The 13,665-nt window shown below is 44.1% G+C and overlaps 1 protein-coding gene across 3 annotated transcripts in view; it reads right to left on the bottom strand.

Moving 5' to 3' along the window:
- MGAM (maltase-glucoamylase) overlaps positions 1-13,665 on the bottom strand; it is an 89,578-nt gene that overhangs the window by 10,738 nt on the left and 65,175 nt on the right. For all 3 annotated transcript variants that reach the window (XM_076006670.1, XM_012768041.3, XM_076006671.1), the window contains 11 exons: positions 11,951-12,105; positions 10,704-10,872; positions 10,375-10,471; positions 9,412-9,524; positions 7,563-7,688; positions 6,297-6,425; positions 5,941-6,051; positions 5,587-5,649; positions 2,163-2,297; positions 1,592-1,679; positions 731-869 (listed from right to left, as the gene is read on the bottom strand). In XM_076006670.1, the coding sequence (XP_075862785.1) occupies positions 731-869; positions 1,592-1,679; positions 2,163-2,297; positions 5,587-5,649; positions 5,941-6,051; positions 6,297-6,425; positions 7,563-7,688; positions 9,412-9,524; positions 10,375-10,471; positions 10,704-10,872; positions 11,951-12,105 (1,325 nt within the window). The remainder of the gene's footprint in view (positions 1-730; positions 870-1,591; positions 1,680-2,162; positions 2,298-5,586; positions 5,650-5,940; positions 6,052-6,296; positions 6,426-7,562; positions 7,689-9,411; positions 9,525-10,374; positions 10,472-10,703; positions 10,873-11,950; positions 12,106-13,665) is intronic.

Genomic DNA, 13,665 nt, shown 5'->3' with positions numbered 1-13,665 from the left:
TGTTTGCTACGTGACTGGAAGGAACACGGGAACCGGAGCCGTAATGAGGTTTCCACTGACCGATCCCAGATGACACGGATGATCAGCTATGCCTTTTCAGAGCGTTTTACAAAGAGCTTCGCCACGCAGCAAACTCACTGGAGTGCCCCAAAATGATAATTAGTCATTAAATCTTGCTATTGATTTGCTCAATGCTTGGTTTTCTATATTTGGGGAGGAAGAGGGTGAATCTCTTTATAAGATTTTCCTTAGATTAATCTGTATTGTTCACTGAGCTTGCAAAGTGGGACTGTGCTAATTCAACGGAACACCAGTTGACTCTCCAAAAAGCACGGCAAAAAAGATCTCAACAGATGATTCACTTTTGAAATAAAGGAGAGAGACATCCAGTCCCCTGTGTGCCCTTTGCCTCTTGTAGCTAAAGCTATTATAGCACTAGCTGCACTGTGTGATATTTAGTGGTGTCTCCATGTGTGTCTCCCCCACTAGGACCAATTCTTTTTCACTGGTGGTACCATGCCTTATTTAAATCTGTCCTTCTAATTATAATCACAGAGCCTGGCTCCATGCTCAATGGGTGTATGTTTGATAAATAAGAATTGCTACATAGTTGTAATTGAAATCTTCTTAACCTTTACAATGGGGAATGAAAGGAAAAGTAGGGCAGCTGCATCAGTCACTGGCTGTCCCTGCAGGTTGCACCAACTGGAGGAGGGAGACAGTGACTCACTCGTATGTGGGTCTGGTCTGGGACCACCCGTACAGGCTGTGCACGTCATAGTGCCGCACTGGGGAGCCATCCGGCAGGATCTGCTGGCTCTCCATGCAGAGGGTCTTGCTGCTGAGGCCCCTGTCCCTGGACTCCAAATCTGAAAAGAAAAACCTAATGATGTGAAAATCAGCCCTGACCCTGTTTATCTCTGACCTCTCTTCAAGGGCTTGGACTCTGGATCTTAAGATTAACTGATGTTTTCAATATAGGTTCACTGGAGAAAGCAGAGGTGTAGGAAAGAACACACAGTTGTCAAGCTCTGCATGACAGGCTCGCACCCAGGTCCTCAATGTGTACATTATTTCATGTAATTTGCATCATAATTCTAGGAAGAAGATAATTGTTACCTGCCTTTTATAGGAAACTAAGATCTGGAAACATCTGTGAAGGTCACACAGCTCACAGAGAGAATAATTTCTGGAGCCAAGATATGAACACAACTGTAACTCCAAAGTCCACTAACTCGATGATAGGGGCAACCACTACTTTCCACCTCTTGTTGACACAACAAATTCCTGTGGAGGAATTAATATCAGCTTGAAAAACTAAGAAATCTAGCTGTGTGAATCTTTTGAGGACATTATCATTTTTAAATGCTTTCTGGACAAATTCAAGAAATTCACCCAATGGGTCCAGTAACTTACACACACCCAACTGGGTAGAACACTTCAAGTGCTTTTGCCCATGGCCCCCAGAAAACCACAGCACCAATGAGGACATGCTCTGAGCCATCAGGGCAAACCGCTGGCCACTGGGCATCTGCAGTGGTTATCTTCCTTCTAGCCATGGCTCTGCCAGGGGAGAAGGCTAAGTCCTTACGTGGCATGTACGGTGGGCGGTTCAGAGTAGCATCCCTGCAGCCTGGTGGAACTGCCCCATTCACAAAGCTTGAGGGTTCATTCATATCCTAGAAATGTCAAAGACAGACACAGCTTACTTTTAAAATAACTATATCCTATCAATTCAGAGACAAACAAATAATGAATAAATCACTGAACATCCAGTAAACTCTGTAGATGGTGGCCCTGAGAGGTTCATCAAATCCTGGTGAGTCTTGGCTAGAAAGATCAACTAACCCCTGCAGAATCACAGACTAGAGGGTTAAAAATAATCTCCTTCCGGGTATAAGGCAATCAAAGTTCCAAGAAATTCCTAGTAATCATCTCAGAGGTTTCACAGTAGGAAGGTGAGGCCAGTTACGAGGTGTGAGGAATGTCAGGCTGTTCCACTCCCAGTTGGAACAAGTGTCAGATAAGTCCAAAGTCTCCCGTGGATGATGGTTATCCTCTCGACTAAAGGTCAGTGATGCATACGCTTGGGCACACAAAGGTAGACATGCACCTAGCGTGTGTACACACACACACACACACACACACACACACACACTTACAATCCACATGCCATCAAACTTCAGGCTTCTCTCTGGATTCCGTGGGTTAGTGTGTAGTTCTTCCATTTCCCTCTTCCACCACTTGACAGTTGAATTACGGAAAAAGTCTGGGAAGGCCACATAAGCTCGGTATTGCTATAAAAATTAAATATAATTAAAAATAATTGCTATAAAAATTAAATATAATAAAAAAATTTGCTTGTTCCAAATAAATATATTTAGATATATTTATTTATTTTATATTTTTTATTTTATTTATATTTTATATTTATTTTTTATATATTTATTTTTATATATTTTTATTTATTTATTTATTTATAAAATAAATATATTAAATAGAAAACAGGCACTTACTGAGAACTTAACTCATGCAAAGACTTGTACTATTAATACATGGTGATACGTAGTCTGAACAGAGACTAAATCATGCTTTTTGCTTATTAAAGAAACATAGAGTATAAAGAGAAAAAATTTGTGCAAATTTCACACCTCCTCAGCATTTGGAAAATTTCCATAGATTACTTCATATCAACATGAGTGGCAACAATCAACACCCTGAACTCACTGCCTCATGAATTATTAATAGATGCCCCACTCCCAACTCCTGTCCTGGCATTTCCTAAGCACTCTTCAAAGACAGAGCAGGAACCAGGGAGAGACTGTAGATATCAGAGATTATAACAGGGGGGAAAGAAATATCCAGGTGGGCCTCTCCTGCATCATTCCCACTGGGGAAGGGGAGGAAGGGCTAGGATTATATTTGATAATGGTAGACTGACTAGTATGCATCTCTGTTTTCTACGGTTTCAGAATCACATGAAAACTGCAGTTGTGTGTAACATAAACTGGGAGGACTTGAAGAAGTTTCAACCTCCTCTTCTCTCATCTTCCCTCAAATAATAAAAGCAACGTCTTTACTAACCTGAAAAATGAATTCAAGGTATAATTTCTTATTAATAACTATATTGTAAGATTTTCAGAGCAAGGACTTTGTTTTATATTCTCCTGAGTGACCTTTATGTTCCCTTCAGTGCCTAGCTTAGAACCTGACATAAAGTAAATACTGTCAGTGTTTAATTGTGGGTTCACACCACTTAGCAGCAGCAAATACTCATAAATCTCTGTATACTCCATGTTGCTTGTTATGGAACATATGGTCCTGCATGTCTCTGTAAATTGCCTCCTTTATGTTAGTTACTGCATTTTAAGAGTTAAAGAGCTAAACAATGCTGGTGGAGAGGAAAGGAAGAACAACAGAAAGAGGATTAGGTCTAGGGGAGCTCCAGTTCTTATGCATAACAGACAAAAGACAAGTAGGAACTTGTATGTCTAGATAGAAGGCAGAAGAGGACCACATAGGAGAAAATGGAAACAGATCCATATATAGGGATCCAGCTGTCAGAGAAATGAGAAGGTAGTGAGCCACATCACTGGGAATAGTGAGGATGGGGGCATGCCGGGGATGCCTTTTGTTAGAAAATGAAGGTAGAAATCATGGAAGCAGACAAGGACAACTTTCCACCTAAAACAGAGAGCTCCAGATCAGGCAGGGGTAGAAACAATGGATGGGGTGGGGGATGGAGGGTTACAATAGAGTCAGTATCAGTCACATCCGAGTCAGAATTGTATCCTGTATGGAATACACGTCAGAAATTTGATCAACCATTACTTATTAATCTCACTAAATTCTGCTCAGATGATCCTTACCCACGTAATGAAGACTGTTCTGCCATTCTCCAAGGTGCTGGCTCTGCCTCACCCCTGTCTGTATCAACGCTTGCCTCATTGTTCCTCCCTCACTTCCCCTGGCCATATACCAGTGATGTGCCCACGCGCAGATTGGGCCCCAGGATCACTTATCGCAATCCATTTTGTGCTACCAACGCGCAATTCCTGGACCTCACCCCAAACTTCCTGAATTAAATCTCCCGAGCTTCACACTCAGAAATCTGCTTTCCACAGGCTGCTTGGCTATTTCTCTTATGCTACCCTTAGGGAGGCCAGACCTGGATGTCAGTAGCTTCATTCCCAGCCTCATTGAGTAGATCTTACTAATATAAATAGTTAAAATTATTCTATCTGCAGAGAATCTCTTATGAGCTACCTAAAAGATTCTGTGACCCCCTAAAGAAGTGTTTCTCATCAGGGGCACAACTGGCATTTGGGGCAAGAGAATTCTTTGTGGAGAATCCCCTGCAGTCAGAGCTATGGGCATCCTTGGTTACCACCCATTAAATGCCACTTGGTATCCCCTAGTCACTGTGATAACAGACACTGCCCCCAGATTTCCAAATGCCCTGAAGATGCCAGTATTGGCCATAATGCCTAATGGACTGTGGGGCTCATAAGATAGTCGCCAGCCCCTTGACAACAGAAGCGGTACCTCTCCCAATGTGTCTACCACATTGCTGACCATTCAGAGGATGGAGTCCTTGTCCCTCCAACTGTTGGCAAGTGCCCTGGGAAACAGGCCTTTTTCCTGTCTCCCCAGCAATTCTGTGGAGGTTGCAAAGGCTACATATGCCCTGCTACAGTTCCTGCCCAGAAAGAATAATCATTGTTGAAGATCATCTCAGGAGTTAAGGCAAGATACTTGATCTCCAGAGGGTCCCCACCCCCTCTCTGAGAATCCTGCTATGGGTATTATCACAGCAATCGATAAAGAAGCAAACAGGTTGCATCAGTTTATGGGGCACACTTCTTGGCTACAAGATGGGGCTGAGACTTCCTGGATCAGTAAGGCATTATTCATGTATTTATCAAGCAAGAGAAGCTTAGTGAATCTGGGAAGAAATTCAAGTCCAGAAGCATGAGCTACCTGGATCCATTATAAGTAAGAATCTATACGCAAGAGAGAGCAAGTTTTAACCTAAGGTTGGAAATTTGAGAGGCAAACACAAAGTTGAGAAACCCAAGGAAGGATGGGGTGGGGACAGGATTTATAAGAGTGAAGGTGGAGAAGACCGTCCATGAAAAATAAATACAGAGAAAAAACACCCCATCACTAAAGACAAGGGTTGGAGACTCTGCTTCAAATATATACTCAAGGCAACAACATGCATATTAATTCAGAGAAAAGAGAGTACTTTCAGTAGGTATCATCCAGTGGAAATTTCATGGGCCTTTGGAATCTGACAGCCTTGGATTTGAAATCATTACTCTGCCACTTAAGAACATGGACAAATAATTTAAGCTCCCTGATCTTAGATGCCAAGGGTGATGATAAGTACCTACAACCCAACTGGGAGTAAAGTGCCCTATGTGCAAAGCAGTTAGCACACAGACTGACACCCAGAGCACATTCCCTAAGTTTTTCTCCCTTGTCGTACCCAGGTCCATGGTATGGGCATGTCCAGTATCCTGGGTAAGGCTGCCCCTTCCTAGCCACCCTGACCTCACCGAGCATCCACAAAGGGCCTTTTACCTCCACTTGACTGTCCCAGTCTAGAGACGAATTAATAACAACATCAGGATAATCAGGCCAGACCTGTGGAGAGAAAAATGTTCAGCACAAATGGACTACACAATTTCCCTTATATAGTATTTCCTAAGAAATTATAAACCATATTTCTAGGGGCAATATACTCCAATTATCAATTGATCTAGAGAAAAGTGGATTCCACAATGCATCTTTATTACTTTAAAAGTCTTTAACTGTGTTAACAAACATTGAGTGAGAAAATAAGAACTTCTGGCCACAGAGCCCAAAAGGAAAAGGCCAAAAAATAATAGTGGCCCTCCCCGGCTAGGGATCAGTGGATCGTAGCTTAGAGGATACCTTTCCCCAGACGATGCCTCCATCATTTGGATATTTGATGAAGACGTCATCTTCCACGCCTCGAGTGAAGGCAGGATAGGGCTGTGTCTCGTTGCCAGAAATGGCTGGATCCTGAAATCAAAGTACAAGTCAGTTGGAAAAACCAAAGCCAGGAAATAAACAAGGGACAGAACAAGGAACCCCTCAAGAGAGAAGTCCCTAGCTTCCACCTGAAATGTAGTTTCTGTGGATATTGGAAAACACCCATTTCTTATTGTACTTCAATGTCCCGTCACACGGAAAGACAGTACAAAGGCTTTGTTCACCAGACAAAGGCTTTGTTCACCACAGGCTCCACCCAGCCACGAAGGACTGACCAGAATGAGGATGACCCGCATCCCCTCGGCCTTCATGCGATTGATGAGAGCTGGGAATCCAGCGAACTTGGGGCTCAGGGTGAAGTCCAGCTGCCGTTCCATGTAGTCGATGTCCGAGTACTGCACGTCCTGCGAGAGGACACAGGAAACAGAGCGGCCGAGGTTGTACAAGTCCAGGCTCCATTGGAGGACAACCCTCCCCTACCTGACAGTGAACTGCAGACAGCGCTGCTGTTTGTTAGGTATGGGCCCTGGGAAATTCGCCTCGTTTTTCAAAGTTTCAGCTGTAAAATAGAATAAAACTAAGTCATCAGAAAAGAGGATGGTAGTGCCTCCCTGGCAGGGCAGTTGCCAGGATGAATAAAATCACTACAGGAGAAAGTGCTTTGCAAGCTGCAGATACAAGAAATGCTCACGATTACCTCCCCCAAGAGGCTGCCCCCCGTATCAGTGGTTCACGTTCAGAAAAAATAGAGTTAACCACCTAGGAATGATATGACAGGGATAGTGAATCTAAAGCAAACAAACAAAACAAAACAAAGACCTGGAATTGCTTTGAAATATCCAGTGTTGGGAGTAATCTGACACAGCTTTCTTATTAAGAATGAAATCCTGTGACGTACTTTCCACTATTGGAACAACTGTAAGCAATAGAAAAGTCAGTAGCATAAAATTAAATACATAAGTGGCTCATGGGATCAGTTCTTTGATTACTGGACTCTACTCTTGTCCTCAAGTGGAGGACAGAGCTTGTTTCCATTTGTATTTACTCTGGGAACCTGAAGTAGTATTCCTGCACTCAGTCCGTGATTAGCTCAAAGTGGATAGAAGTGTTGGAACCGAGTTCATATCTCCATATACGACAGTCTGATTGACTCGGGGTTAATTTTTTTAAGAAAATTAAGCAAAACTGATGTTTGGTGGATCATTTATTCGTATAAAACTAAGTGTTTTTTGACTCAATGTTTCCAAGTCATGTGAAAGTAATCTGAATAAAAGGAAGCATGACATAGCAGAAAGAGCCCTGGAGCTGGCCTTCTCTCCTCCTCCTCTGGCAAATCACTGTGAATCTTCAAGCTACCATCTCTACAAGATAGGGACAAAGGTCCCCACTGCATTACTGTGCTGGGGCGAGGCTCAGTGTGATATTTTTCAGGAAAGCACTTTGTGTCTTTTTAGAACACCATAAAAAATCAGTCAAACGAATCCAGACACAGACACACTGGGGTTAGCTACAAGGTCCCCGAGCCATGACCAAGAACGTACGTAGGGGATCTGGGAAGCCACCATCTCATCGTACAAGCTGGCTATCTCGGAATCATTCGCATAGCCATAGCGACACAGCTGGAACCCCAAGGCCCAGTAAGGTACCATCACAGGCCGACCAATCAACTAGAAAATAGAAAGAAAATATTAGTCCTCAAAAAGGAGAAACCAGATTGAAGTTTTACATGAAGTAATAAAAATATTTTTCCATGTCCCAAGCTAACAAATTCAAATCCAAAGAGAAGCTGAGGAGATGCAGAGCCACTGTGATGCCTTGGGGAAAGCTCCCTGCTAGGAAGTTTCTTCTCTAGGAAGCCTAGAAAATCTGATTTCATTCTGATTCCCAGAGGCATCCTATCCCACTGGTTAAGAGCACAGAACCCAGAGGCAAAATGCTTGGCTTAGCATAGGCTCCAGTTCTGCTAGCTTGTGTGACCCTGGGCTAGCTTAAATAACCCCTTGTGCTTCAGCATCTTTACCTATAAATTGGAGATAATAATAGTATCTGTCTCATAGTGTTTTTTTCTGAGAACTTAATGTATGAATACATGTACAGTTCTCTGACATGCGTAAGTAATAAATGAGCAACGTGCAGTCAGTAGTATATGTGTTCATTGCTACTGCCACAGCCACCACTGTCACCACCACCATCCAACCACCACTATCACCCCAGCTACCACTCCTATCACCATCATCACCACCTGTCACCACCACCATAACCACCACCTCCTATCACCATCATCACCACTTGTCACCACCACCATAACCACCACCACCATCATCACCACCACCACCACCACCACCACCACCATCACCACCACCACCACCACCACCACCATCACCACCACCATCACCACCACCACCACCACCACCACCACCACCATCACCACCCACCACCATCACCACCACCACCACCACTATCACCACCACCATCACCACCACCACCACCACCATCACCACCATTACCATCACCACCACCACCACCACCATCACCACCACCACCATCACCACCACCACCACCACCACCATCACCACCACCATCACCACCACCATCACCACCATTACCATCACCACCACCACCACCACCATCACCACCACCACCATCACCACCACCACCACCACCACCACCACCACCACCACCACCATCACCACCACCACCACCACCACCACCATCACCACCACCATCACCACCACCATCACCACCACCATCACCACCACCATCACCACCATTACCATCACCACCACCACCACCACCATCACCACCACCACCACCACCACCACCATCACCACCACCACCACCACCACCACCACCACCACCACCACCATCACCACCACCACCACCACCACCACCACCACCACCATCACCACCACCATCACCACCACCACCACCACCACCACCACCACCACCACCACCACCATCACCACCACCACCACCACCACCACCACCACCACCATCACCACCACCACCACCACCATCACCACCACCACCACCACCACCACCACCACCACCACCATCACCACCACCACCACCACCACCACCACTACCATCACCACCACCACCACCACCATCACCACCACCACCATCACCACCACCACCATCACCACCACCATCACCACCATTACCATCACCACCACTGATACCACTACTACTTCTGATACTTTGCAATGCTTAGAGAGGTATTGAATTTAATAGTTATTAGAATGTATTTATTTTTCCTTATTCTATAATCTGTCTCTGAGAAAGACCAACAATTCCAGTTATCATCTGAAAGCTATATTAATGAATGTGGGTTTTGGCACACAGAATGTGCTGTATAAATACTTGATAACCAGTTGAATTTCCCCCTACCTCAGTGTACTGCTGAGTGACGAGCTCTGGAGTTGGCCCCAAGAGCACATAGAAGTCCAGAATTCCCCCTGTGGTGCGATATGTCAAGCCAGGCAGGGGCTGGAATGTCACATCTGAAAATACAGCAAAATGTCAATGAGGTTGGAAACCTCCAAGGTGAGAAATTGCCCCTGAACTCCATACCTTCTCCCTCTTCCTGTGTCCTCCTATTGTGGAGTGTTAAGAGCAGGTAATTTTGTACTATATTCACATAGAATTGAAGCAGTTAAGTAAAAGTCTACAGGGTCCCATCCCTGGAGTTTTCTTCCCTTTGCTGTGCTTTCTATTTATTCATTCTGCTTTTTAAAAATGATCATTATAATTTTTATTTAAGAATAGTTTAAGACTCACATGAAGTTGTGAAAATAGCGCTGAGAGTTCCTGTGTACACCACATCCACCTTCCCCAATGATAACATCTCACATAACCATGGTACATTGTCAGAACCAGGAAACTAACATTGATATAATACTATTAACTCAAGTATGGACCTTATTTGGATCTCACCGGGTTTTACATACCTGTTATTTTCCCATCCCCATGATTTCCCACCCCTCTCCTGTAGACCATACAAATTTTCTTCACACCTTCATACTCCTGAAAGACCGCTGTGACACAGCCTCACCACTAGTTCAGATTGTATAGATGGCTCCCATTAGCTGACCTCAGGATATTTGGGACTCACTTGGTTTTACTTATCCCTTCTTACATGATTTTTGTCAAAATAAGAGTTAGGTTAAATCTTGTTATCGTATGTTACTGGACTAAAATAATTAGAAAGGCTAAACAAACAAACAAAAAAAACAAATATCACCCACAAGATAATAATTTTGGCTTCAGGGAGCAGCTGGGTCAAACACATTCTAAAGTTACTCAAGGATGACTGGCACACAAAAATAAGGGACAACGCTGGCATCATCTCACCCATGGCATTGCTGTTCAGCAAGAGCACCCCGTGGGCACTGCCGTCCTCCTCCAGTCCCATGTAATAGGGGTGCACACCGTAGGAGTTCTTCTTGTACTGCAGAGTCATGGGGGAGAAGTGGCAGGAGGTGAAGACAGTGTGCTGAGAAAGATGGGTCTCGCTTTCTCCATGAGATAAACACATGGAAACAAAGGAGCCTGAGAATTGACCCACTTGTCTAGAAGCTGAAAGTGATAATCTAAACTGAGTTTGGGAAAACAAAGCACAAAAGGCACACAGTGTGGGTGCAGAGAGGCAGAGACACAGACCCCAAATGCCCTGCCCTTACCCCGGGGGGTTGGTCTCGGGAAAACATCCCCCACGTGTGCCAGTTCAAGTCTCTCCTGAAGGCTGTGTGCTCCGTCTCCCCAAAGCCATAGAGGTAGGTAGAGGGCAGGCGAGTGGAGATGCGGATGAACATGTCATTGAAGGTGAAGCCAAGGAGCTGAGAGTCCCATCTGTGCACAAAAGGGTAGGTTTGAAAAAGAGAATGGGCGTTTCTATCTGCTCCAAGCAGCTGACTTTTCCAGGATGACAGAACCCTTGATTCCCTCCCCACCTCCCAGAACCTGTTTACCTTCCAAGAAAACATAAATTCTATTTGATTAAAATAGTTGTAGATATCCTTGCTAAAAGCCCAGGTGGCCTCCTGCCTTCCTCTGTCTCCCTTTACCACTGCCCCCTCTGAGCACTCCCTCCACAACACCACCCCCAAGCACCTCTCACCATCTCAGCCGCGACCACTCCACTCCAGCTCTCCCTGCCACTCTTGCGCCCCTCTGTCATTTTCTAGGTAGCCTCCAGAGCAACATTTTTACAAGTGGCTTCTCACGGATACATCTTTTGAAGCGCTTGAGGCTGTACCTGATCTGAAGCCCACCCAGCACCCAGCTTCATCTCCCAGCACTCACCTCCTCACCTCCTACACCGCTCCAACCTCATGAGACCTTTTCTATCCCTTAACGCCATGTTTGCTCCACCTCGCGGCCTGTGCACTTACTACTCCCTCTGTCTGAAGTGCTCTTTCCCTGTCCCCCAGTCTCCATGTGGGTGGCTCCTTCTCATCCAGGTCCTATTTCAAATGCCATCTCCTCAGAGAGACCTACTCTGACCACACTATCAAAGCAGTAACTTCTCCATAACTCTAGATGACCCTGGTCTTTTTCCTACACAGCAGTCATCGCCATCTCAGCTTCCTTTTTATATTGTGACTTAAATTATCTTTGTTATTTACTAAGTCATTTTTGTCATGAGAAGAGAAAGCTCATCTGTCTATAACCAGCAACACCTAATTATAGGGAAGGTGCCTCATAAGTAATTATTGGATGAATTCCAGGTATATGCAATTGCCTCAGTAATTATTCCCAGGATGCTAAAGATTTTCTATAAAAATGGACCTGAAGGATATAACTTATTTATTATGGCTCTGGAAATTGACAGTGTGATGCTTTGAGCCAGGATATCTCCGAGGACAACGGACCTGGCAATGAGTGCACAGGTAAGCATCGACTCTGAAGCAGACTAGAAGCCACTTACATTACAGTGCCTGTGCTCTTCCGGCGAATTTCAATCCCAAATGGATTCTTCTTAATGAGAACGTCATAGAGTTGACTCTGAGGGGTGCTGGACGGAACCCCGGGTATGTTCAGAGGGACAGGAACTTCATACCGCTTGTTGTTGGGATCATAAATCTAGGCCAGAAGACACAGATTTTAGCAAGGATAATACTCTTGAAACCTATATCCTTAGCAGGACCTCCATGTCATTGACAAAGAGTTCAGATGCTATATTTTTTGTCTTCTTTAAGCTCAAAATACCTGGGATTTAATTAACATATCAAAGAACAATGTCAGATTTAACATTTTGATCAGAGTCTGTCATGTCTTGTTTTTAAGGCCTCTATTACAGTGACACATTCACTTTGACATTGGTGTTAACTTAGAAAAATCATTCTGGAATCAGTGTGCTATTTATGAATGTATTATTTATTACTTTGTGTGTTGGCAGGAGTATATATGAATACCTGAAAACTCTTTTGAATTGAAAAAAAAAAATCTCCAAAACAAGCATGCACTCCATTTGATTAAAATAATCAAAGACATCCTTGCTGAAAATGGTATCTAAAATGATTCACAGAGCACCTACTATCTCCCTGCCTGACACTGTACTAGACACTAGGGAAATGAACTGAATAAGGCAACGTTGCTGTTCTATGAAATTCACATGCTACTGGGAGGTGAAAGAGAGCAATCCATAACCCCTGGGGGACGTGCACTAAGGTAGAGAGCTATGTAGAAGTGCTGTGAGATTAAGGGAAGGAAATGCCTCACATGGTTTCTGGGAGACTGAGATATTTCATGGGAGAAATACAGGCTGAGTCTTAAAAACTTAGAAGCCATTAACCAAACACAGAAAGGAATCTAGTCATTCTGGTAAAGAAATAACAAACACAAAGGCACAGATTATTACAGCGGGCTCAGAAGAGACAAACATTTTGGAGAAAACTACTGTGTGGTCCACAGGTAGAGTAGGCAAGAGTTAAGGCTAGAAACCCAAGAAAATCCATTCACTTCAAAGCCATTAGGTGCTATAAACATTCGAGTGCAGGTGTCTTTTTTGTAGAGTGTCACTGGATCATTTGGGCCCAAGTGCCCATCAATCAAAGAATGGATTAATAAAATGTGGTATATGTACACCATGGAGTACTATTCAGCTCTAAGAAACAATGGTGATATAGCACACCTTATATTTTCCTGGTTAGAGCTGGAACCCATACTACTAAGTGAAGTATCCCAAGAATGGAAAAACAAGCACCAGATATATTCTCCAGCAAACTGGTATTAACTGAGTAGCACCTAAGTGGACACATAGGTGCTACAGTAATAGGGTATTGGGCAGGTGGGAGGGGGGAGGGGGGCGGGTATATACATACATAGTGAGTGAGATGTGCACCATCTGGGGGATGGTCATGATGGAGACTCAGACTTTTGGGGGGAGGGGGGGAAATGGGCATTTATTGAAACCTTAAAATCTGTACCCCCATAATATACCAAAATAAAAAAATAATTAAAAAAAAAAAAAAAAGCCATTAGGTGCTTACCACCCGCCGGTGCTATAGTGAGGATACGAACATAAAAGAGCATCATCTCTGCAATAGAGGCTGCAAAGTAACTCAAAGTTCAGGTTATTGTCAGCTTGTAAAGAACCTTTCAGGTAATGCCACAGGCACCTGATCTCTCATGTACTTTCTC

The sequence above is a fragment of the Microcebus murinus genome, chromosome 9 (assembly GCF_040939455.1).
Source record: "Microcebus murinus isolate Inina chromosome 9, M.murinus_Inina_mat1.0, whole genome shotgun sequence".
Taxonomy (NCBI): Eukaryota; Metazoa; Chordata; class Mammalia; order Primates; family Cheirogaleidae; genus Microcebus; species Microcebus murinus.
Note: the sequence above shows the minus strand (reverse complement) of the source record. Positions and strands in the feature narration are given on the sequence as shown.